Genomic DNA, 25,416 nt, shown 5'->3' on the forward strand with positions numbered 1-25,416 from the left:
AATCACTTATACTATCGCGATCTGGGGTAAAATGGCTGCTTGCTCCACAGTCTATAATTTTATCGGAGTCCGTGCGGGTAGCCGCGTTGGCTGTATGTTCGCTTCGGAAATCCGACGTAATCCGGTGTTCGGACGCTGCATAGTCCACAGAACTAGTAGCTAAGAGCACAACTCCGTCGGACTTTTCCTCCTTTTCGGCTACGTTAGCACCCTTTGCAACTTTCTGCTTCTCTTTCGGCAATGCCTTAAACCAGGCAGGCGCACTATCCGCCTTACCTCCTCCTTCGGCATAACAATCAGTCTTGATGTGACCCTTCTTGTTACAATTGTGGTATCCTTGTGGGGATTTCCACTACCTCCACCTTTTCCGCTTTTTCCGCTACGGTTCCCTTTTCGGTTTCCGTCGGATCCGCGAGCTTTATTAAAGGAAGCTACAAGTGCCTCCTGCGACTTCTTCTCCTCTGCTTGCATTAGCGATTGGTCATACTCACTTTCGAGACTTGACAAAAGTACTTCAATGTCGACTGGTTGACTGCTGTTTCGGGCTATGATGGAGATCGAGGTGAGTACGGGTTTGTACATGGCGGACGATGATAGGGAACGAGTGATGTTAGATGTAAACATAAGGTTGTCAACAGGGTGTCCCATTTCGGCCAACTTTTCTCGGAGTTCCTTCATCTCCGTAATGTGATTCCGGAGGTTTCCGCCTTCCGATAATCGCATGTTTTGAAGTTTCATCAATAAATCGGCCACTATAAGTGATCCGCAATTTTTGTTGACATCTATAAGCTTCTTCCACACGTCACATGCTGTTGGTAAATCTCGGACCCGTATGAAGAGTGATTTCGGAATGGTTTGGTAAATGAATTCTCGGGTCTGAGCCTCCTTCTGGTCGTACTCATCCCATGCATCCTCATTCTTCTCTACGGCCGCTTCTTCTACCGGTAGTAGCAACGATCCTTCTTTGTACCACTTCCCATCTTGTTGTAACACTAATTTTTCCGGCTTCCGTGCGGTCCCGAACAGGTGCCGTTTGAGTCCTTTGGACACGGCGTGGTTAACGACTCTGGACTTGTAGTCTGACCAGTTTGCACTTCCCTCCTGTAGGGTAGGTAGTTTCTGTACCAGTTTCAAAGCTGTCGAGGACGACACGGTTTCGTTGCCGGGGCCCATAACCTGTGAAGCGCAGTGTTGAATAGAGTGTAAGAACGGAGAAACATCGGAGTCCGTCGGAGCTCCGGAGTGCGAGAGAGTGGCTAAAAGGAATGTATAACCTCAGTGGTGGTTTGACACTGAGGTGTGAGTGTACATATTTAGTAACTATATACTTTAACGGAGATTAAAGGCACGTGTTTATTTGATATACAACATCCATTCCCAAAATCCTCTAAACCCCAACCGCTGATCCCGAACCATCACTTCAAGACTGTGGCAGCGCCAGACGACGAATACTTGGACGATCTCCAGTTAACTTCTTTCCTGGAAATAGAACTTCCTACCTCTGTCACTAGTATAACCTTATTCAGCGGAACACAGATAAGGCCGGTTCAGTTTGAAGGGTATGGAAGCCACACGAGTGGAGTGCCCCAAGATGGAGAAATCAGAGAGAGGAGGACATGGAAGGGTATCAAGAAGCCGGGGAGCCTGGTAAAGACGACATGGAAGATACTGTTACAAGTATCAGATTCAGCTGCACACTGGGTAGAGCAAACCTCATGGAAAATACCTGATCTTGTGGGGAATTTCACTTTTCGTTGGAATTTCTGATGAAATCTGATTTCACCGCGAAAACGGACACGGTGAAATTCCCGTTGTCTTGTAGGAAAATTTTCGAGCGAATCAGAATCAAGTTTATCGGGTGAAATTCGCCAGAAAATTTCACCACAAATCAGCACACAAAAATCAAGTGAATTGCATGGAATGAAGTGTGTTGCGATTGAGTGTGTATTTCACCCGATAGATGCAACCTTACTGAAGCATCACAAAGACCTACAGGACACGTTCGTACACCCCCATAACTGCCTCCGGAATGTCGTCGCCACCGAAGGCGACTGTTCCTCCACCCTGCCTGACAATAGTCCATGTAGGTCAATGATAATAGCTCCCAGTAATAGTATCCCTTCCTATTATAACGATTGCCCACTTTTCTGCGAGTACATTAAAGCTGAAACCACCGAATAATAATTCTCAGTGCACTCAATAACAATAGGGCAGGGTAGTCCTGGGTATTCTCCCTATCCAGGAGCAGGGCCCGACCATTCAGTTATTATTGGATGGCATCGCAGATTCAGGTTTCAATAATAGCCACCAAATTATTATCGGGGTGCCGCCCTGACCCAAATATTATCGATTCCACAACCACCCAAATGTCTTTGGGTACCATTAGTCGATCCCGAGCGCCCGATTATAATTGGGGATATTAGCCACCCAATTATTATCAGACTGCCACCCTGACCCAATCATTATCGATTCCACAACCACCCAAATGTCTTTGGGTACCATGCTACTTGAATCTGAGCACCCAATTATTATTGGGGATGTCGTCAGAGCTTCCATACCCGGTTATTATTGGGCTGCACATTCAGTTGCCACCCAATAATCATCCATTTTATTACCAGGTGGTTGTCGAATCAGGAGTGGAGTCCTTTCGACGAATATCATTGCCGATAAAAACAGTGGCTGCCTTCGACTGACAAGTACCCGGGATTTCAACGGCCAACCAATGGTCAATGAGTTCTCGGTCAACCCTATTATTATCGGGGTATTAACATTAACAATCACGAGCGTTGTCCACCCAAAGATATTTGGGTGATGGTGTTGTGAATACGACTTGCGATGATCACCCAGTAGAAAGGCTGACCGTCGAGCAAGCAATATTTTCTCGATGGCCCACCCAATAATCATTGGGTCAATGCTTGAGCAGTAATTATTATTGGGTGGCCGCTCGCAATTATAATCTGCTGGCCTCGTATTTCGCAATACATCGTGCAGTTCAAAATCTGGTTACCGCAGGTACAACAGTACAAAGCAGGACATACAGAAACTTGGTACTGAAGTTAATCGTCGTCAACATAGTCACCCTCATCCTCCTCCCTCATATCAATCTTGACCTCCAGCTGTGAAAGGGAGGAGAAAAGCCCGTTGTACTTGGGGTCCGATAGATACTGGAGAATCAATTTGGATCGCTCACATATCGCTGCCCACGAATTTGTCCATCTTACTTCTCGTACAAGCTCAACTTCGGAGTGCTCTGATGCGTAAGCAGTCAGTCCCTCCTGAAGCCAGCTGGGGATATTCGGACGCCGATTGATCTGCTGTTTCCACCACTCGGACTGGAACTTGCAAAATTCAATCGATCGGTGCATCTCCTCCTCCACCAACATGAGTTCCTCTCGGGATCGACGGGCACGAGCACGTGCTTTGCACCACTCAGAGCGTAGGCCTAGTATCATAACAGTCAGTGAGGCGGTAAAGTTCCCAAACAAAATCATAGTACTCACTTTCCTGAAGTTCGTCAAAGTTTGAACCCGGTTCCCCCGAAATAGAGGTGGTAGCTCCTTCGACAACCATCCGATGCGTGAACCAAATCCAGGAAAGATGTTGTGAGCTCTGCCCGAGACAAAGAGTGGGATTCACGGGTACTGTGGCAGTATTGATGCCATCCAGAACAGCATTGATGTCCTCGGCGCTCACTCCCACAAGTTCCTGCGCTTTCTTGAGTTCTTCCTTCTCTCCAGTCCGCAAAAGACGTTCGCTAATACCCCGAACATCCTCATCCTTGAGCTCTTTCAACATCTGACTCCAGTCTCCCTCGCCCCGCAAAACTAGTAGAGCTGCCCGAGCACGGCGATACATCACAGTCAAAGCCTTCACCTTTGTCTCAATTTGATCCTTCAGCGCCCGCAACTTGACGTACATGCCTTGGGATGCAATGACACGAGAAGAGTTCTTGTAGGCAACGGTACGTGCACGAAGCTGAGCCCGGAGACGGCTCAAAGCTTCATGTGCTTGGGCGAACCGCAGTCGATCCTCAAGACTAATAAGTTCAGAGGGGCATATAACACATCTGATAGTTCCGTCAACCCCACAGCTGGTGCAGCAGCAACCACCAGCATGTTGTGTGTCGGTGGTTTGGCCGCTGGGATGAGAGGCATGTTGAGGTTGCGTACTTGGCCAGAGGAGCGAGGGGTCAAGTGTACTGGGAAGGAAGAGCTTCACTTGCTCGGGATGTAAGGCCTCGCTCAGGGAAGGTTCAGCGTCAATCAACAGTTGAACAGACGGCATGTGCTGAATCAATGATGCGTAGTATTTTCGAAGGCGATGAAGAAGAGTCGTCCGCTTTGCTTGAATTGAAGTTTCCTTGTATTCCGATAACTTTGTATGTGCAAGGATGGCAATGAGGTGTTGTCTGCATATGTCGTTAGTCTAAGCTCATATGACGAGAGAAAGATGGAAATGTACTGGGTGTCCTCAATATCGAGGCCCTCGATAATGACCTGATTCGCTGTCGTAAGCGAGGTGCTTTCTCCAGCCATTTCACGGCGATGTTCCTCCTCTGCAAGAGCTTTCTTGACTTTGGCCACTGTAATGTCTATGGATAGCAATATTAGGCTTGGCTACCCGATGAATATTCATAAGTTTCACTCACCTGATTCGGTAACGTTGTAAGGACAGAACTGGGACAGTCCATTCTCCCATTGTACAACCTGAGTCTGCCACGTCAACAGATGCTGCCTATAATCGTCTTGGAGGGCTTCTGAAAATGCTGAGTAGGCACGAGCATTGATAACGGCCTCCGGAATGGCATTGACGACCTTTTTGAGGAGAGAAGTTTCTAGGCGTAAGGGTCCGTTAGATGATATGAACATGATTAGAATAAAGGTGATAAAATACCTAAGCCGACAGTCTTTCGCCAATTCCAAAAGTTCGTGAAGTCATCCATCGTATCGGTTCGAGCTCCCAATGTCATCATAGACAACGAACGCGCACATTCGTTGAGCCATGACCAGTTTCGTTCAACCCCTTCACCATCCGTCTTCCCAGCGCCTTCTGTGTAGTTGAAGGCAAACTTGGCGAGACATGCCGAACCATGAGCGGGTAAGTGAAATTTCGGAACTTTGGATACAACTGATACCCCGCTTGACAGCTGCATGTAAGCGGGAAACTCTTGCATCCTTCGATGGAAATGTTGCATCCATTGACATGCAATATCGTAAGAGAAATAGACCATTAGCAGTGTACAACCAATGAGGTTATACAGCGCCAAAAAGTCCATATTAATATATCTGTAACTGGACTATCAGTGACGTTCATGACGGACATGGAATAAGTCACATACTGTTCGCCAACCTGCAGATCTCCCATACCGTTCGGTCGAAAAGTCTCATGCCGAGAACAACTGACTGCACCAACACCAGTGGCACGTAGCCCTCTGGATTTCTTGGTATTTGTGGTTGCAATCGATTGGAAACCGACACAATTACTGATCTGTAGCCAGGAGGACTGTCAGAAACGTGCAGAGTAGAGAATGAAATGAAAGACACACCTCGGTTTGGTCTGTACGCTTCGTAATTTCCTCCATATAGATATCGTGAGGGACGAAACACCCCCAGCCAGGTCCAAGGACAGGATCACGGTAATTGTTGGGTCGAGAACGAGCCTTCTGTTTGAAATTGGCGTCCTCTGATAGAAAGAGAGCATATAAAAACCTGATAGGATTATTAGGAACTTCCCCGACTTGAAAGAGTTAGCTAGAGTACTCACCGGTCGTCTGCAGGAGCCTTTTCCCAATCAGCGGGGAGGTTACGATGGGGGTCTGGACACGCGCGACACGGGATGGTTGCTGACCCATACATTGTGCCGCTCATACCACTTGGATCGTGGCCACGACCGGCCCGTTTAGCCATCTTGATGTTTCTGAATTGGCGAAGGACCAGCATGAACTGTGCTGCTCGATCCTGATATGTAAGATTAGTTAATTGAGCACAGAGCGGTAAAATATATGGGAAATGCGTACGGGTAGCTTGACAATACCATAACCATCAGTAATCTGTTCGAGGGCCTTAACAAAGTCTGAGGGAGGGGTCTGACATTGAAGGTTGATGATGTGGAAGTTACACAAGAGGTTGAAGGTGGCAGCCGTACACGGCTCCTTGTAAGAACCTGGCCACCAGCCCCGCTCCATCAGCTGAAGATGTTGCGCTATAGAAGTATGAGTATCAATTCCCCTGGAGATAACTCAAACATACATACGTATTGCTCACTCGCAGCCACAGAAGTCCAGTGTGATGGTATGAATTCCAGTCCAGTCCAAGACAACAAAATCTCGATGAGAGACTGCAGGACACGGGCAAAAGGTATTGGGGGGATGACCTAGTTGGTACCGAAGTCTGAGTGTCTGTAATGTTGTCTGGTGGAAGTGGTTTTGACGCCATTCCTGTAATGTATCATTAGCCCATTATCATCGCGTAAATAGACCGAACCACTTACCTGGATACGGTGAAGAGGTTCGTCTTGATGTCTTTTCGCAATGCAGTCCCCACACTCCATCCGTAAACCAAAGCAATCCAGACATCGAAAGGGAGCTGCAGAGTCATACATCGGGAACATGAACCATCAAAGTCCCGTCCTCTCCCTTCCGTCAATAAACTCCAGTCCAAGTATTTGTCACGATATGACTGAGCCCAGGTGAGAAGGGGAGCATCCTTTATGGACAAAAGGGTTAAAACCACTAGTTCACGAAAACAACGAAGAGATTACACACCGAGTCAAGATAGCGCTTGGCCATGACATTTGGTTTGACCTTCAGTTTCCCCGGTTCCTCTTCAGGTAGCTCGTCCTCAACAGTCTCCCCATAACTCATATCTGAACTAATTCCCATACACTCTTCCCACTCGGGATTTTCGCCATTATTCTGGTGCGATGTTGATTTTGGTACACTGAGCTCGAGCGAACGTTCGTAGGTACGGTGCTTAGACTGTGTATAAAATTGGTGAACGGTCGTATTCTTGAGGCCAGATGCAGTAGTATCATGGCAGCGTTCCTTGGCCTTTGCTTTAGACATTGATGTGAAGACGCGACAGTGAACACGACTGCGTGAGCAATAAATGTAAACATGTGATGAGCTGGAACGTGGTACCGTTCAGATCGCGTTTTCCCAATTGGGAATTCAACCTCCTTCAAGATCCATTATGACTGTAAGATGCGCATATAAAAGCTCATCTGTCCCGTTTCTCTCTTTCCCTCGAACGCTTACCATCTCCCCCACTTCTCTCAAAATGTCTGGCACCAACAAAGAAACCATCGGTAACGACAACTGCGACCATGGCCGCGCATCTCCACTTCCATGTTCTTGTCAGTCATTTCTCGAGTTTCAATCTCATTACTGAACATTTCCTTACAGTCACTGCTGGTCTCGACCAAATCCGTCACATCATTGAGGAAGCTGTTCGGTCTAGTACATTGCCTTCTCCCCTCAACTCCTTCTCATATCTTCCTGTCGCGTTCAGATCTCAGTGACGCTATTGACAGCGCAATCGACGCCCGTAAGCACCACATCTCTCATTTGCAGCCGTTGATAGGACTCACATGTAACTCTTTAGGTTTGTCCATTGGTGATGGCACGGCGACCACTATTGGAGCGGCTACTGGTTCTGGCGACGGTGAGTCGTCTGTAGGGTTTTTTATCGATTTCAAATATTGATTTTCTCCTAACAGGCGCTACTCCCGCTTCCACCTCCACGACTACGATGGGACCTGGAGGCACAGGCTCCTACCAAGGTGGAAACCCGCTGGCCGGCGTGACCTGCCCCAACTGTCAGGTTCTAATCCCTCTCCAGCAGCCACCAGAAGAAAGGTGGTACTGTTCAATTGTCGGACGCAAGATTGGTTGCATAAAAGGGTGGTACATTTTACATATTCGTGGTTTTCAAGTTTTTCTTACTGGATTTTCTTATGATAGGGCCCGAATCAACGATCTTACGCGTGGAGTGTCAGGGGAACAGAAGTTCTACTGTACCTCCGAGGAAACGGCCCGTTGCGTGTTCCATGACAAGCAGCAGGCGGGCCTTACTCGTGTCGTCAATGACGGGGTGACTGTCAATTTCACTTACACTGTTGACGACGGCTTTCTCTTTCCATAGATACAGCTATCCCTTCTTGTCTGCCTACGCCTGTCATGTTTGTGTGTGACCTATAGCTACTTCTTGCCAGATCTGTACCCGATGTCCCTGAGTTGTACTCAAGAATTGAAATTTTTAGCTCCGAATACTAGTCAAAATTATCTTTACAAAATTGAGCATGGCTACTTGGCAGAGAGACTTCTGGGAAGTTGGTCGAGAACCGGCCTAAACGTGACCTTTATTTGCGTTGTGTAAGAGAAGGTGGAGAATCAGGAACCAAACCTTTTACACATTTAGCTTGCTCGCCGCTCGGGAATTCGGAGGTTGAGGTCTGGGATTTGAAAACTCCTCCGTGGTAAAGTCGTATCTGCTGTCAAGGGACGTTAAGTCAGATATTCTGTGTTTCGTTTCTGTTAAGGGAGTTCAACATTGAGACGGTTGTTGATCGAGCGGTGTGCAAGATAGAGACATGGGAGAAATCTACACGGATTATATATGAGATGCTTTGACTTACCTGTCACCCTATCTGAGTGGAAACTCCGTACTCTGTAACTATGTAACTTGTACCAGAACACGGTGAACACAGTGCATAGTGTGAGGTGTGAAAGTAAGATGCCGATGAGTGCGTCATGACGCTCTAATATAGTGGGCGCTTAGAACCCGGGTGAGATTTTGGCAAACATATGCCTTGAATACCACAGTGCACCATGATTTCCCAGACTTATAAGGTCTACCATTCGATCCGGTAAGATTTTCTCTGCCATTTACCAAAAAACCATACCCTTATCACCCATAATGAAAAAGTCGGACTGGATGTACTCAAAAACCGACTTTCACTCACACTTACTCAACACCTTGACCTCGACTTTCATGCCTCAGCCACAAAAGTATTTCACTGCACAAGAGAAAAACGAGGCAAACCGTCAAAAACATGCTAGATACTATGCCAAGTATGTTTTCTACTGCTATTCTTTAATTTGTGGGCCAACATTGAGTGAACGTTCCAATAGACATAAAGCAGAAATACAGTTGAAGAGAACAGAACGAACGTCCGTGAATTATCGAGTCCAATATATCTTGACTCGGCGAGTTCTAACTATACCACCTGAATCAGACAGATGCAACGAGAGGCACAAAGTGGGAAGAGGTTGAGAAAGGGCTCGTGGAGCAAGGACAATAAAGCACAGTGTCCCCCGTGCGCTTTTCCGAAAACAAAATGTATCACAATCATTAACTGACTTAACTGCTTTTGATTTAGACCAGCTGCAAGTTCTCAGAAGGGTAGAAAGAAGGTTTTACCAGAACAGTGCGTTGTCCCAGCGGATGTAAAACCATTTGCTCTCACCACATATACAACCGCAGGCCGATCGTTCTAGCGGTGCAGAAATGGGAAGGCAAAGCACAAGATCTCTATGCAAAAGTTCAATCTTTATATGGAAAACACAAGAGTTTTCATGAATACTGCGACTACTTATGTCGCAAGTACATTGCCGGTCACGATGAAGGGAAGGGAAATAACAGCACCCATTTATTTGAGGAGGCGCATCAGGTAATGGAGGAGTACTTGCATCAATTCAGACACTATAAACAGAAGCTTTTGGAGGAGGTTGGTCAGGAGGATGCGTACTACAGGGTGAATGAGATGGAGACGCAGGCACATCTAGCAGTTCAAGCACTATGTGATCTATACTGTGAGGCAATCATAGGTGTTGAGCACTTGTCGCGCCACTACAACGAAGGCCGATTCTCCTTTAGTAAGTAGATACACTTGGACTATGTCGTACTTGTCACACTCTGGAATCGGCGAGCGGTATAACATCTGATTTAACTCTTACTGACTACCCTCATTCCCTCGTACCTCACATCGGCTACCTACCCCAACCACTCATTCTCTCATACCGTGCCATCAGCTAGCTCCCAATGACCTTCGCTCACTCACACCTTCCTATCAACTGCGTATCATTGTCACCCTCCCGGCTCAATGGCGAAAGCAGCAAAAAATCATCAAGCCCGCGAAAAAAAAATCGCAGCCTTCGAAACACATTCTCCGACCCCAAACCAAACCAGTTTGTCCCCCTTGAACTGCATTGTCAACTGGGTCTTTCATCAACTTCAATTGACATATCTGGCTGAGGCAATCTATCCTACTGGCAACGAGAGTGCCGACATCCGCGCAGTCTATAGAAAGGAAGTAAGTCATTTTTCATTCCATTGTCTTTGTATTCTGACGTGCTTCTATTTGAGGACGTACGCCGGGCATTATATCGACGTTTCCGAAACGACAGAACCGTGATCGGGCCTTTCAAATGGTTTTCGTTCATGCACCAAATGACTACCAAAGATCTAGGGTAGATCAGGAGGGGTGAGTAAAGTGGTACTATATTCGGGACTGGTATGAATGGCCTGTAAAAGTTCTGCATAGTTTCAGCCTTGATTTCATCTGAAAACGGCGTTAGTTCAAAGAACCGAGGAAGTGTTCATGGAGATGTGAGGAGATGTTCGGGAACGGATCCTCCCTCATAATTAGAAGGTTGCTGACAGCCTTCCTTTCCCGAACAAAAAATAATAATTAACCTGTAAAAGTTCTGCATAGTTTCAGCCTTGGAATTATCTGAGAACAGCGTTAGTTCAAAGCACTGAAAGAAGCGTTCACGTAGATGTGAGGAGATGTTCGGGAACGGATCCTCCCTTGTAATTAGAAGGTCGCTGACAGCCTTCCTTTCCCGACAAGTCCGTGAAACAAAAAATAATAATAAAGTATATATTTCGATTGAAAAAATGTGTTTAACAGTGTAAGGAGACTTCTAAACAGGTAGAATTGGGTAAAATTGCGAGAAAAAAGTAGACAAACATGCAACAAGATACGAAAACTGGTCACCGAAACTATACGCAGGGGTCAGAGATTCCAATAATAATTGAGCGGATACGAGAGGCGTACCCTCTGTTTCAAGGCTTTCCTGACCCCATTATAATCTTCTGCTTCGTTCTCTTCTCGCCTGTCCTCTCGTCTTGCCATTTGAAGTCCCAATACACTCACTGTCACGTACGTCTCCTGTTCCCATTCACCCATGTATTAACATATCAACATTAGAAACATGGGCAAACGTACTGGAAAGCCTCGAGGTCGTGTAAGCTGGGTTCAAGGGGAACACGCTGAAATCCTACAAAGTAAGTCACGAAGCATCGACTCCAACATGTATCGATTGACTTACCTGACGTCAGAACACAAGGACCTATTTCACAAAGATTCGAGCGTGTTTTATTGTGTTGTTACTGATGAGTGGATGGAAAAGTGGGGCACACTGAGCCTTGACATTCAACCCAAAGACGCAGACCCGGATACCTTCAAGCTCGCTGAGCTCAACAACATCGCAGACCTGGAGGAACAAAACAAGGAATTGGCGCGTCGATCAGAGTTTCAGAGAGTGTGCAGTTTGGTACAAACCTCCACACCTATTCATTGTTTTTCGAAGGGTGCTAACATTCTTATATAGCATGTTGGAGCCTGGGCTCGCCACAAATGGGGATCCAAATCTACGGATACGTCAGCCGTTACTGCAGTCCTGTGAGAAATGAAGGAAGTTACCGCTACGCAACCTCGAAAGCCACGGGTGATCCAATATTACCAATCCAAATATTATGAGGAGAAAATGAAGTCCGGTTTCAAGTCCCACTGGGAGGCTATCAAGAATATGCCGGGTGTCGCTATAGTCAATGAGAGGAATAGTTTTGTTGAGAAGAAGTGGGTGGCGGAGACACAAGAGTTCAAAGATGCACTCGTGTCAGAAATTGAAGGAAACTACAAAGAAGCATTAGCTGAATACAAACGTCGTGGGGAGTGGGATGGAACTGCCCTTTCTTACTATGAGTGAGGTTTTGGTTTGATTCGAGTGCCCAGAGATTGAACATTTACCGTGTCTCTACAACAGGGTTTGGAACAAGTCGAGAAATCTTCTCCCAGGAATTACGGACGCCATTGGAAAGCTGTTTGGAGGAGGAGTTGTTATGTTTGTCTTCGGACCAAGCGCTGTCGATGGCGATATTGTAGTTAGGAGGTGAGAGACTCATCTATCGTTTATATTTCTCCATCTCACAATCCCGTCTCTTCAGCTGCACCGGAATTATCCCCAACACCAAGCTCAATAAGACCGACCTGTACGACTTTGATCCTCAAGGTTTCAAGGCAGCCAGCTCGATGTGCGTTCGCTATGGTCAGGCCGTGTTTTGTGAGTAGACATGTTGATTCTAAACTGCGATGACAACTTACATATCTGTTTAGCCTCTGATTTCTGTAAGTCTCGGATTGTCTCCAAGGACGATATTCAGAGGGTGGCAGCTGAAGCCGATGACAACATCACAAATGACGAGACTCGTGTCTATGAGTCAAGGCTCGACGTGGCATCACCAGTTCCGATCGGATCATGTTCAGACTTAGCCTGTCCGGAGCGCCAGAGTCTAGACTCTGAGTCGAGGCCCAACGTGGCACCAATTCCGGTCGGATCCTCTTCGGTCCTCGCCCATCCAGAGAACCAGGGTCTAGACTCTCTAGCATCGCCACTGTTACATCTGTCACAGGCAGCGACCGGTGCCAGCTCATCGACATCGCCAGCTTCCACATATCCTCCAACAGGCACACACCCGATCGTTTCAACTCTACCTTCTCCACATCCATCTACCCTGTCTCCATCTTCCTTGTCGGTACCAGATGTGTCCTCAGACCCGATTGGTGCTGTTCAAGGGAATATGATCCAGACAGTACAATCTCCTGTTGATCTCTATGCCAACTCTAGTCCAGACAAGATCCGATCATGGTTAGCATCTGCAAATGTTGACAACATGTTTGATAATGCCACGATGACTTCAGTTGAGAATTCCCTTCTCAACGGTATGTTACAGTTTTCCTCTTCTTAAGCTGGGTACTAACAACGGTTTAGCCAGTCCTGAAGATCTTGAGAAATTGACTCGGAATCCATACTACACCCATGGAGTTGCATGGCAAAATGGTGGGTCCTATGTTTTTGATTCTTATTTGTCTACCTCGTGCTTATCGATTTTGGTAGAAATGCTCGACTCTGGTATCAAGTTGTTCACGTCTGCGGAGGATACTCCTCCCATGGCGCCTGGTGGCATTCAGTCTGCATTACAACAAGGGCATTCGAATGACATTACTCCACTTGTTGATTTTCACGCAAGCTCGGGAGCAACATTTGAGCCTAGGCTCCCACAACAAGGCGATCAGAGTAGCTCTATTTTGGGTAATGGTATGTTACTTATGCTGACTTTATCGGCATTCCTGCGTTGACCGCAACATCCCATTAGTTGGTTATTTGGTCCCCACTCGTTCTGGTCCAGGCGATCCAGCGCAACGGCAATCCATTGCAGGTTCAAGTTCACCATGCCCGGCAACCGACACTGTCAATGTTCTCCCTCCAGCTTTGTCCGATACTGTTACGCCACCTATGCCACCTCAGACGTCGAAAGTCGATGTTCCCCCGCCAGCTTCGCTGCTAACGTTGCCCCAGCCATCGCCATCAAATCCAACCGTCACATCTGCAGCATTGTCTCTCATCACATCTACTACTCCATTGTCACCCCATCCAGCACTAACACCGCTCCCAGAACAAGTTAATGATGTTATCGAAAAACCCATTGCTAGTGGCGAAGAGAACGAACGAGGCTCCAAGCACCCTAATTTGCCAACACTTGAACAACTTGACCAACCTCCAGTAAAGCGACGCAAGAAGGCAGTTAACGCAGCGGTTGGTCTCTTACCATCGGAGCTCATAGCTGCTCGGAAGCCCAGCCGTAACATTGTTAAACCAGCACGGTTCGGAGAACCGGAACTTGTCAGTACTGTCCAGGCTTCGGACAATCTTGGGAAGGACAGGGGGGCAAAAAAGAAAGGTGGAGTGATGGTATCGTTGTCATCAGCTGAAAAAGTGGGGGGAAAGAAGACGGTAGTCAAGGAAACAGAGAATGGGAAGTCAAAGGGCAAAGGGACTAGGGGTGGAAAGGGTGATAGGGCCAAGAAAACGAAGTAGAATGGTACTGCCCTTAGTTCTTGGACTGTTTGTAGCTACTGTGTTGATGTAACGTTGACCTCCGGTTGCGTTTTAAAATATTAGCGTACCTTCGCCGCAGTTGGTAGCTGTGTAAGTAACGTCTAAATCTGACACTGAACTAAGATGGGATAGTCACTGGGGTGATAATTATGCTCAATTATTTTAGGGTGGCGTAAAATCCGGACTCGCTGCCCAATTATTTTGGGCCGGGACCAAAATCGGGCAGCTGGCACTGCCCTATTATATTCGGGTGGTGGTGAAAACAAACGGACTTCCCAATGTTTTTGAGCTGGGACCAAAAACGCGCTGCCCTTACTGGGGTGGTGAGGGGAAAGTATGAGATTCGACGGATGCGGGAAAACTAAGCCGGGACTGCCCAATTATTTTGGGCCAGTACAAAAATCATGCAGCCCATTCGGGTGGTGGGGGAAAAGCCGGACTGACTGCCCAATATTATTCAGTGGCTGGGCGAGCAAAAAAGAAACGTGCACCGTCCCCATTATTATTGAGTGGAATAGGCAAGCGGATTCCAGATGCCTAACTGCACATTATCATTGGGTGGAATGGGTGGGTGAAATCTGACCGACCGACCACCCAATTATTTTTAGGCTGCGAACAAGGCGACTGATCATTAATATTGACCGGGCAGACGATTATTATTGAATGGACCAGCACGCTATTACCATGGGCAGGGATATCCCTAGAATAAGGCCCATTATAATAGGGAGGGCTACTAATACTGGTAAGTGTTATTTTAGGACTACATGGACTCCTCTGCCTGACTACTGCGCACTGCCCCCTGTCTGGAATGCGCCCACAAAGCTCTTCGATGCAAGTAACATCAAAAATCTTCGGAGCTGTCGAATATTTGTCCCATCGGTAATATACATTTTGAAGCTTGTCTTTCCCAAGAATTTGTACGGGATGGATAAGGGCCAGTAGAAGTGTGTGTGATTTGCGAGAAACGGGAAGCGGGAAAGAATCTGGCACATCAAGTTGAAATAAACGGAGAACTTTACCGTATCCATCTTTCCACTGCAAATCCTCGCCATTCCGCCTATGCTTGAGACGATCCTCTTGGGCTCTAAACTGTAAACAAATTAGCAATACCGTTATTATTTATGCAAAGGGCTGTAATAAAAGGTCATGTTTAAAACGGATGACACTCACATATACAAAAGTCGCATTGCGAGAGCCCAATTTTTCACTTCGGCAAACAAGCCTATCAGAGTGAATTATCACTTCGTGATCCTCAAGCCGTAGCTTTCCCCATTCTACCATGTTGCTATGCTGTACAAACCTTAAACCTGTCTTTGCGTCCTTGACATTGAAGTTGGTTACGAGGTGCGCTGCTATTTTTTTCAGCACGACAGGGATAGAGTCCGTTGTGCCCTTTCATTCGCATGAGCTTCGAAATAGCCGGCATATCTCCGAATGCATAAATCAGGTATGTGCGAAGTATGAATTGACGCCCACGCAGCACATCATAGGTAGAAATGCCTTCTGCAAGCCGCAACAATTCTTCAATGAGGGGTATAGGATATGAATCCAAGTCCTTTGGAGAGTGGGGACCAGGGATGATGCCCAGACAGATAATGTGGGTGAGGGAGAATCATATGGTTGGGGGAAGGTTGAGATTGAAAAGGATGAGCGGCCAGCATGACTGTTTTCGCCGCTTGAATGGACAAAAACCGTCAGTTGACAGTGCCAATGCAATGTCCGTAACTTGATCAAAGAATGAATATGGCAGCTCCTGACCATTGATGACAACTTTTTCCCGCCGTAACTGCTGATAGTATGACCCGTCCAGGTAATCCTCCATATCTCCCTGTCCGTAGGGATATGACCCACGATATTCCATCTTCTGAACCATCTCCTCGTTTGAGTACAATACTGCAAGTTGGGGAATGAGGGGGAGGTAGTGAAAGGTATTCCGAGGCCTCCCTCTGTTATCGTAACAGAGCTCGTGACAATAAGGACAATCCTGGTGGTTGGCGAAGTGTCCTGCATACAAACAACAAGAGTTGATGCAGCAATTATATGAGACAGGGGAGACTCCCGAGAGAAATGCTGCTCGCGTCTGCAGGCGTTGAAGTGACGGAAGGTCACCCAACTGGGGAAAAGCTTCTCAAAATCATTAGTACCGAGCGCTGTTTGGACTTTATAATTAAATGCACGAATGTTGTTCATGTCGTAGATACCAAAATCATGCCCTGTAATTTGGAATCAGTTTGACCATGTTAACCGATAATAAACTTGAACTTACCAATCTCTGCAAAGTTTCGAGAGGAAACCTCCTCCAATCTTTCACTTGCACTCATTCCCTGCTGCCACGGATTCTCCATGGAACTAACCTCTTCTTCTGAATCAGAGTCAAGCCCAAATCCATCATTGCAGTCCATGTTCAATCCACTAGCGTCAGAATTGTTGGAATTATCGGAATCATGCCCATCATTCCCACTGCCGCTTTCTTCATCTAAAACATTCATGACTTCCATTCTATCATAATTCATCTCTACGTCGTCAACTTCAGGAGATGGATCACGATTAGGAGTGTTGACATATTTGGGAGATGAGATCAGAGGTTCCGGGTTTTTAGTACTGAAGCTGGCCATGACAGGTGATGACGACGAGGATGGTGGGTTTCCCTCAGCCGCAATGGTGGCCGAAATTTGGGCCTTCTTTTTGTTTCCAAAAGCCGCAGGGAAGGAGGTTCGTACTTTCTTGATCGCTTTATTGCGAGCTTGAGCAACGAGAGCAGCGATCGGCGCTCGCCCATGTAAATGATTTCATTCAATCTGAGCAGTTGGGTTGGTCTTGCTGCAACCACAAGCACAAGTTTTTCGAGCCATAAAATTTGTATATGCTGAGTAGATAGTGACAATGAAGAACAAGGAGCCAATAGTAATGTTACTGAGGGAAAGATATGAAGACGTCAGCATGTCTTGAATATTGAGTACGTCAATGTGGGAGCTTGTGTACGCAGTTGCCAGTAGGTGGTGGAGCTTTGGAGTATTCAACATCATTGAGGAGCCATAGAGGTCGCTGGAGGTCCAAGAGACAGACAGGCAATATTCAGTTGTCACCCACAGGTGGAGTCAACGACGTCAGCTGACTGTAAGTTTTATCAAATTTTCTTAACTTATTTTAACTTCTCCTCCTACCACCATGTCGGAGTCCCCACCCAATTTTCGGTATCATTTTTTCATCTCCAACGATAGCTATGACACCCCGCTCTCCAGACAGGAGAGGTTCACGCCCAGTCAAGGAGAACCTTGTGCCCACTGCCTCTCACAAATGCAAGCATAAGTCCACTCAAAAGGCCTCCGAAACTGCAGCAGAGCAAGCAAAAAGGAAAGAGAAAAAGCGGAGAGAAAAAGAGGAGAGACGCTGGAAAAAAGCTGAGAAGAGAGAGACGGTGATGTTGATTCATTCCGATGATGATGAGGATACTCGAAATCTGAAAAGTATGTCTGAAAATTACTGACTGTTGACATTGACCATAACATTTGCTTTCAGGGATGCTTCAAGAGGCCACAAATTCTGCACAAGCCGCCACGCAAGCCTTGCAAGCCCTGGAAGATGAAGCAAGCAAGACTTCCGAGCCCAAACACAGGGATATTCCACCCCCTAAAGCGATAAGCTACATGAAGATCATAGACCTTCGGGACGTACTTGGACTATCGGGGCCGGAACACAACGCTGAGTGGAATTTTATTCGGGTATGATTCCATCTCTGCACGCACACGGTCGCTAACTTCATTAGTTCATAGAATATCACCCGAAAATACGTTGAACGTGGATGGCTCGACGACAAATTGGATTTCAAGTCACAGAATAAGCAAAAATTAGCTAAAGTATACAATGCGGTGAGCTATGTATCTTTATCTTTTGTTCATGAAGTCTGAGGTAATCAACATCTTTTAGATTGAAAACGAGTGTTCTGCTCTTGCAACATTGAAAAACAACTGGGGCTCTCAGATGCTTGTACACTCGTTCTTTCAGCACAGCAAGACTTATTCGCGCACGAACAAGACACTGGGGACTTATCGCTACCACAAACGGATGGAGTGACTCGAGAGAGCACAGAGACAAGATGAAGAGAACAGTTATGGGGATCCGGATGATGGCGAGATTGTGGATGACGAAGAGGAAGGTGTCAGTAGTGGGGCAGGCGATGGGGGAGATGATGCCAATGCACCCCCGTTAGATCCTGTGGACGAGTGAAATGTCGCTTCAATCCGAGTAATCTTTGTCATGTATATCATTGCCTTTAATAGTACTATTCACTTCTAATCAAGAACTATTTCATATCCTTTTTGACTGAAATCTACGAGCAATACCATGTAAGTTACTGTGGAAATCACCGTTGGCCGCTGTACACTAAATCATTCTGGGCACCTTTCACTGTGAACCAAGGTGAAAATAACTCTGACCTATCGAGCGAAACGTTAAATTTGGTCGCGGATTCCACCATATAATTTTCGCCTTTGCTTACCATGAAATTCACTATTCAATAGTGAAATTCTGGTGAATGTCACTCTGAAAAGCCATGAATTCCCCGCAAAATCATGGCAAAAATTATGGTGAAATTCGCGATGTATGCGCTACCCAGTGCTGGTATGAGGAAAAGAGCGCACGCACAGAGGTGTGGGACACTGTTCCAGTCATGAATCCAGTCCATTCCGATGCTCACTGATTCCACGCCATGTGAGCACCTGCAGTCAAGAGCGCAATAGCGTGGACCTAATTCTGATTATAATCAACAATAACAAGATATGGAAATTTCAGAGTGTGAAAACACATATGAGTATCATGTAGAATATTGTCGGCTGGCTGGCTGCTTGATCACGCCTTCCTTTCCTGCCAAAGACATGTATTCGTCTGGTTTACGAGCCCCTTTATCACCAATCTACCAGTCTTGTAGCACAATGGACTCTCTTCGCACGATGCGAGAAAGAGTCGTTCCTCCCCGGTGGTATGGACACGAATTATTCTGAGAAATCACCACTGATGCGCTGTATCTACCCATGCTGATAGGTAGTAACACCCTAGGACATAAGTGGTAAGCTGTGTCTGATTTAGACCTGATTCATCAGAAGAGAATAGATATACAATTTGACGACGGATCTGAAAAGATGTAGAGCGCAGATTGGGTGTAGGTTGTACTTAAGCAGGTGCAGAAAAGTAGGCACGGCAGATGGATTACCACAAGTGGTAGATGAGATGATAGAGTTTGACATTGGATATGTTGAGTGTCTCAATTGTAGACTAGCTGGGAGTTGGCTGGGAGCTTTGCACACGAAACCTCGGGCATCCGAAATCTCACCGTTTTCGACATGGAAGTTGGGCTTCATGTGGCATCATGGTTGGTGTCAGTTCGAAACTGTGCGAATTACCTAACGCCGACGACGGGTCCACTGTCCGTCATTGTGTTAAACGCGTGTCTAGACTCAGGTCACTTGTGTTCTCCTCTCAAGAGTCAATTCCTAGGGCTCTTTACTTGGAACAGAGGTACATGTGCCTCCAATTGTCTAGATACACCTTCAACTTGGCTCATTTTCTTATTAGATCTTGACACCGTGTACATCGCCAAGTGAAGAGCGATTCCAGAAAAAAAAAGAAAAATCGCTGTCGCCCTTGACATGGGGCAAGTTTCCTATACCGAGCAGCGAGAACAGTAGTTCTTTTGGATAGCGAGGAAAATTGTGGTGTACTGGCTAACTGACCAGATTGTTTGTCTATCGATTATCCTCAGACTATCGGAAGCCGGATTGCTTATAACTTGAAACGTGGAATTTTGCATGGAATGATGAGAAGAATGTTTGTGTCATGACTTTGAGGGTTTCCTAGGGGGTGGGAGGAAGCTGAGGTATGTTAGCCGTAGCGAGTCTGGGGGAAGAAATCTGATCTATCTCCTCATTCATCCAGGCTTTCTCTACCACCTGATGTCGCCAATGTTTATCGCCGTTTCCGCTCAGATGAAGAACGGACATGATTGAATTCATTCAGTCGCACTCATAAATGTTCCCCCTATGCAACATTCTAGCCGGCTGAGCTCAAGTTGTGTTCACTAAACCCTGTTTGCGTCCACGGCAACATTGAGGGTCCTAGTTTCGTCTTGTTCAGACCTTTCCTCCTGAGCTTCTCATCTCTTACGGAAACCCACTGTTTTCGATATTGACGTTGTCTCACCGGCCTCTGTGGTGCGCCATACGGATATACGGGGTCAGTTCGATACCTGACTTGTGAATTCTCATTTTGACTGAGGTAAGCCTGCCTTCTTTTCCCGCTCTAAAAAGTAGTGCTGATACTATCAATCCCAACCCCTACAATCAATGGCCGAAATACATTCTGGGAATGTTTTGCCCACCCCGGGATCCCCGCAACCGCTGTGGTAGCGAAGGATAGACGGCTTCTTGGACCGGATGGTGCTGGAATGATGTGCAAAGTCTGGTTGCTCGATGCTGACAACAAGAAACACCTCAGGCAGGAGTTTGACAGCTAACGTAAGGGCCTGTCAGGCCCCCCAAAAAGCCGTGAGAAACCGGGCCCAGAAGGCCTTTGACTTCTGTAGGTTAAATCTGCACCTCCCTAGCTACCGTCCTACATCCTACTACCAGCAGCATGTGCAAGAGCTCAGAAATGTCGGACAACACTAAATTCAGGTAAACGACAGTGGTACAAACGAATGACAGCCGGTAGGGATCAGAAGTAGTGGTAAACCAACAGGTAGGTAGGGTAGTAAAAGCATTGTATCATATGACAAGAGAGCAGGGAATGTTACCGCTCGTACACTCGGCCCTCAGTTGGCATTTCCTCCCCACCGATACTGGACATCACCTCCATTGATACTGCTAGAGCCAGTCTCTGAAGGTTCCGAGGACGTTGCAGCATTAGGGACCGGATACACGGTGCCAGTGGAGCTCGATGCTGTATACCCGGGATTAAGGCCTCCGGATCCAGGATACGTGTGTCCACTTCCGTAGATGGCAGCTTGTCCAGAAGGCGGCAGATGGCCGGCAGGGGGGTATGGATGGAGGTGAAAGCCAGAGGCTGCTGCCATGGCCATTAATGCACGGAGATGTTCGGGGGGTACCTGCGGTGCTGGGGGTTGCATGAACGGGTACCCTGGAGGTGGTGGTGTAGCAACGGCATGTTGTTGCACATGGGAGAAAGTGTTGGAGGGCCATTGGACCTCCATTTGCTGATGGGGAAGGGACCGATGTGGTGCCGGATGCGGTGCCAGATGAGGTTGAGGAGCGCTCGGCCACGTTGTGGAGGCGTGCTGTATCCCAGCTACTGGAGGTCCAGTAGGTCCTGTAGCAGATAGGGACTGGGGAATGGATGGTGGTTGAGGAGTGGATGGTGGCTGGGGAGCAGAGGAACTGTCATTGAGACGAACTTTCTTTGCTCGGCCCTCGTCCACGAGGGAAGGAGATTGTCGCTTGCTACCCATAGCATCGCCGAGATCATTTGCTGAAATTGGTGGCTTGAGATCGGACTTGCTCCAGAGGACTGTACAACATTCAGTGGAAAGTACATCTGATAAGAACGAATACTTACTACTGATAGAATGGAGAGCCGTAAACCCAGTCCCGAGATTGGCCTCTGATATACCGTCACCTGCCGTGGATGCAGGGGTACTGTCATCCAAGGCGGTCGTAGTACTTTTGGATCCCGTAGCACGCTTAGAGCCTTGAATCAACATTAGACGTGTCACGATAATGAAGGATAGATGACTTACTCGATTTTCTGGCTGACAATGGCTCCTCCCACGAAACCTTCTTGGGGGACTCAGTTGGTGCCTGGGACTTTGCTCGACCGGTAGTGGAAGCGCTCTGAGACGCTCTAGGTGGCTGAGACTTGGAGCGTGTGACACGCTGAGGTCGGGCAGTAGGTGTCTCATCCTCATGAATTTGTCCTTGCCACGTTATGTTGGTCGGCGTGCTGTCGTTGATGAGTTGGTCTTCTTCTTCATCCACCTCTGAGTCGGAGACCATCTCGGCACTCAGTTTAGCCTTCCCCTTTCTAACCTTGCCCTTGGCACGCGTACCCCGCTCTTCGAGATCCGGGAGATCACGATAAAAGACTTGATGAATCTTGTTTGCACAATCAGGTGCATAGGAGAGTATCAGAACTACATTGTTTATGATATCTGAGTGCATCAAACTGTAAGCTTACAAGTACAAGGTAGATAAGTAGATATCGACATACCGGAATCAGGATGGGAAACAAATGTGAGACGATATTGACAATCTTCGTGGCATGCAGCCACGATGAGCATGCGGGAAGATTTACTAAGTCCTCCAATACCCTTACTTGCGGCAGCGGGTGGTAGGTCCCAGGGCGCTAGGACCGACAGCGGGTAGTTCACGACTGTAAATCTGGCTGTCCTCATCATGCTGTCTAACGACTTCCAGGGTACTTTCCTGGAATCAATAGTAAATCCGGCATCGGCTACATACTTATCAGCAAGGATCGTTGAGATACAAGGCGACTGAGAACTTACATCCACGCTTCACGACGGCCTGTCTGGCTGCATTGGTTAGCTTTGCATCGCTTGGGTAGTTTGGAACGTGGACACCGAGGAGCGTCGAATAAGGATCTGATTGAGTTCTCGGCAGGGGTTCAGATGAACTGGCAAGAGCTGATGCAGGTGCAGAAGGAGGTGCAGAAGGAGGTGGAGCATTAGGAGTGGTAGCGGTAGGAGTCATTGCTTGGCCATCTAGAGGTCATAATGGTAGGTTCAGCTGTTCTACCAGTGCCATTACCTCTGATGAAAGCATCTCGCGGCGCACATTATTGCTATATGTTAATAGTCAGAATATGGCTGGACGGGGAGACGAGAGATCTGCCACATACTAGGCGAGAGACCTCATATATCCTACGAGGTTGTTTTCGTCGGTCAAACAACAATCCTCGGCAAACTGAAGGCATGAATTAGATATTATCGCAATTGAAGAAGTCCACGACCTACTGTTTTCACTCTGGATGTTGCATAAACACGAGCCAATGATTGATCTTCGTTTACAAGATTGCTGAAGAGAATCACGACACCGCTAAAGCTGTAACGGTGGTCTGCAATATCCATCTATATAACCCTGTATTAGAAATGTAACGACTTTAAGTGTAAATCAACCTCTTACCATAGCTTTGACCTTCTGAAATATACTTTCAAAGGACCTTTGGCGGTAACGATGGAGTTGAATGGGATTTGCCAACCTCCATGACGTGGCTTCCTGGAGAACTTCATCCCAATCCCGAACGACATTTTTGAAGATCGAAAATGTGATGGCGAGTTGTTCACTTGTTGGATGAGAATTGCCTACCGCTTGTTGTTAGTATTATAGACCAGATTGATGAGTTGTACTCACCGTCCCACTTTGCATCTTCTGGAAGTCGGTCCATCTCCTGTTTGAGCACGTCCTTATTGCTGAGGACCCACTGTTGATATGAGTTCCAGGGGTTCTCCTTTTTGGTACCCTTACCACGACTATCGTGGGAGAGGTATCGACTAAGGAGGACATCTGGTGGTAAGTTAAGTTGCTCTGCTGCCTTCTCGAGCAGACTATCTAGTTCCACAAAAAGTTCTTCCAATGCATTTGTATCTGCCTTTGTCGAGCGGCCGGCTGGAAGAGGAGCCGAGGGAGTTGTTTCAAGAAAAGTAACAGGTGCGGTAGCAGGTGGTGGCATGAGGCGAGACAATGGCGTGGTTGCCCTGGGAGCTGGAATGGGTGGTGGTGTGAGAGGAGACAACGACGTAACGGTTAGGGGCGGAGGGGGTGGTGTGAGAGGAGACAACGCAGCAGTCAGGGCCAGAGGGGGTGGTGTGAGAGGAGACAACGCAGCAGTCAGGGCCGGAGGGGGGGGGGAGGAAGTAACAGGAGGATTGAAATCCTCTGCCTTAACGATGTTCGCTACTGCTGAAAAGGGAGAGGGTGCTGTCATGTAGTTTGGAGCCTGAGGTGGATATCCTGGGTGATGGACAGGATACCCAGGGATAGATAATGAACCCGAAGGACTGTAGAGCGATGGATTGTAATATGGATGTGGGGAGGAGGCGAAAGGATGGACATAGTGGTGTACCGGTCCTACTGGATGACCAGCTGGCATAGATGTAGAAGATACAAATGGAGAGCGCAAGGGCTCTGACAGTGGTGCTAGTTGGGACAGTGGTGGTAGCGGTGGAGCAGGTGATGGTGAAGATACGGGGACTGCAGTGGCCTCTGCTCGATGTCTCGCTGCAAGCTCGTGGATACCTCTGGGGGCTTTTTTCGTGGGTGACAAGAGACGTTTACCAGATATAGGTGTGTCCTCTGCGGGGATGGAGGTGACAACCCAGTCGTTGCGCAGTGTTTCTTCGCGCGCTTCAATGTCATTCAATCCCTCCAAAATTTCTTGTGTGATGTCTTGAGAGAAGGCAACATCGTAGTCATCGGTCGAGGACCTGCTGACACATTGAGGAGAGGGTGGTAGCTGCATAGTCAAAATATTTGCGTTCAAGAAATTCTGTAGGACAATTAGAATGGAAATTGAGCCAGGAGGAGAACGAAACATACCGATCAAGATGATTTGTCACGTCAAGTCGCGTTGAAAGGTGTTCGCGTAAAAAGTATTGTAGTGGGTGGTCGAATAGATTTCGCGTTTTGACACGGAATAGGCCGTGTCTTTTTGAGTATAGAGGCGACTGCTTTCTGAATCGTGGTGATAGTGATTGGAAGAGAGCAGTAAGAGAAAAAAAAAAGGAAGCAGAGCGGGTTTTATAGGTGGCGGACCTGCTAGAAGCATGAAAGTAGAACATTGTCAGAAGTCGTATATATCGGTAGAAGGATCTCGTCCTACCTTTCCTACAGGCTTCTACATTGTGGCAGAATTCTTAGTTACGAGTGTTTTGACGCACAGTTGTGGACTAAACCGTGGTTTGGAGTGTGCACAAGGGAGTTGAAGTGCCTCAGGAGACGACATGGAGGTGAAGGGGGAAAAAAACATAGAAGTGCCAGTCACGTTTTTTTTCTAACGACGCTTAGCGCTCAAGTCTTCGTGCAGGAAAAAAAAAAGAAAAACATTGTATAAAGAATTTTACATTTGCCACAACATACAGAACCTTGTACAGAGTTGTACAATGGATTTCTCCACTTACAATCAGTATGAACGGTGAGGTGCTGCCAGGTACAGCGCCCTTACTAGCGCAGCCAATGATTCCTGCCAAAGTTCCTCAGGATCCTTCGACT

General features: G+C 47.2%; 8 protein-coding genes across 8 annotated transcripts; 5 read left to right on the plus strand and 3 right to left on the minus strand.

Moving 5' to 3' along the window:
- Positions 1–3,056: 3,056 nt before the first annotated feature.
- Positions 3,057–7,063, minus strand: E1B28_013058 (uncharacterized protein; the record flags this gene model as incomplete). Its single annotated transcript, XM_043158203.1, has 13 exons — positions 3,057–3,442; positions 3,501–4,408; positions 4,462–4,591; positions 4,649–4,834; positions 4,894–5,285; positions 5,339–5,487; positions 5,546–5,708; positions 5,764–5,957; positions 6,017–6,201; positions 6,249–6,372; positions 6,430–6,436; positions 6,490–6,704; positions 6,764–7,063. The coding sequence occupies 13 exons, from the start codon at positions 7,061–7,063 to the stop codon at positions 3,057–3,059; spliced, it is 3,339 nt and encodes a 1,112-aa protein (XP_043003547.1).
- A 214-nt stretch (positions 7,064–7,277) lies between these two features.
- Positions 7,278–8,141, plus strand: E1B28_013059 (uncharacterized protein; the record flags this gene model as incomplete). The annotated part of the gene is made up of 6 exons (XM_043158204.1): positions 7,278–7,353; positions 7,403–7,456; positions 7,509–7,544; positions 7,602–7,661; positions 7,717–7,903; positions 7,961–8,141. 6 exons carry the CDS (start codon positions 7,278–7,280, stop codon positions 8,139–8,141), a joined length of 594 nt encoding a protein of 197 aa, XP_043003548.1.
- A 774-nt stretch (positions 8,142–8,915) lies between these two features.
- On the plus strand, positions 8,916–9,882 carry E1B28_013060 (uncharacterized protein; the record flags this gene model as incomplete). Its single annotated transcript, XM_043158205.1, has 5 exons — positions 8,916–9,070; positions 9,131–9,169; positions 9,235–9,315; positions 9,379–9,426; positions 9,483–9,882. The coding sequence occupies 5 exons, from the start codon at positions 8,916–8,918 to the stop codon at positions 9,880–9,882; spliced, it is 723 nt and encodes a 240-aa protein (XP_043003549.1).
- A 1,432-nt stretch (positions 9,883–11,314) lies between these two features.
- On the plus strand, positions 11,315–11,689 carry E1B28_013061 (uncharacterized protein; the record flags this gene model as incomplete). The annotated part of the gene is made up of 2 exons (XM_043158206.1): positions 11,315–11,557; positions 11,615–11,689. The coding sequence occupies 2 exons, from the start codon at positions 11,315–11,317 to the stop codon at positions 11,687–11,689; spliced, it is 318 nt and encodes a 105-aa protein (XP_043003550.1).
- A 123-nt stretch (positions 11,690–11,812) lies between these two features.
- E1B28_013062 (uncharacterized protein) lies at positions 11,813–14,161 on the plus strand (the record flags this gene model as incomplete). Its single annotated transcript, XM_043158207.1, has 7 exons — positions 11,813–11,988; positions 12,050–12,175; positions 12,231–12,346; positions 12,400–13,005; positions 13,055–13,123; positions 13,181–13,381; positions 13,440–14,161. The coding sequence occupies 7 exons, from the start codon at positions 11,813–11,815 to the stop codon at positions 14,159–14,161; spliced, it is 2,016 nt and encodes a 671-aa protein (XP_043003551.1).
- A 1,464-nt stretch (positions 14,162–15,625) lies between these two features.
- Positions 15,626–16,797, minus strand: E1B28_013063 (uncharacterized protein; the record flags this gene model as incomplete). Its single annotated transcript, XM_043158208.1, has 2 exons — positions 15,626–16,395; positions 16,449–16,797. 2 exons carry the CDS (start codon positions 16,795–16,797, stop codon positions 15,626–15,628), a joined length of 1,119 nt encoding a protein of 372 aa, XP_043003552.1.
- A 608-nt stretch (positions 16,798–17,405) lies between these two features.
- On the plus strand, positions 17,406–18,256 carry E1B28_013064 (uncharacterized protein; the record flags this gene model as incomplete). Its single annotated transcript, XM_043158209.1, has 4 exons — positions 17,406–17,649; positions 17,702–17,904; positions 17,956–18,051; positions 18,110–18,256. 4 exons carry the CDS (start codon positions 17,406–17,408, stop codon positions 18,254–18,256), a joined length of 690 nt encoding a protein of 229 aa, XP_043003553.1.
- A 2,731-nt stretch (positions 18,257–20,987) lies between these two features.
- Positions 20,988–22,899, minus strand: E1B28_013065 (uncharacterized protein; the record flags this gene model as incomplete). The annotated part of the gene is made up of 5 exons (XM_043158210.1): positions 20,988–21,700; positions 21,749–21,880; positions 21,930–22,340; positions 22,400–22,642; positions 22,695–22,899. The coding sequence occupies 5 exons, from the start codon at positions 22,897–22,899 to the stop codon at positions 20,988–20,990; spliced, it is 1,704 nt and encodes a 567-aa protein (XP_043003554.1).
- Positions 22,900–25,416: the final 2,517 nt, after the last annotated feature.

Source organism: Marasmius oreades, chromosome 9 (assembly GCF_018924745.1).
Source record: "Marasmius oreades isolate 03SP1 chromosome 9, whole genome shotgun sequence".
Lineage (NCBI taxonomy): Eukaryota > Fungi > Basidiomycota > Agaricomycetes > Agaricales > Marasmiaceae > Marasmius > Marasmius oreades.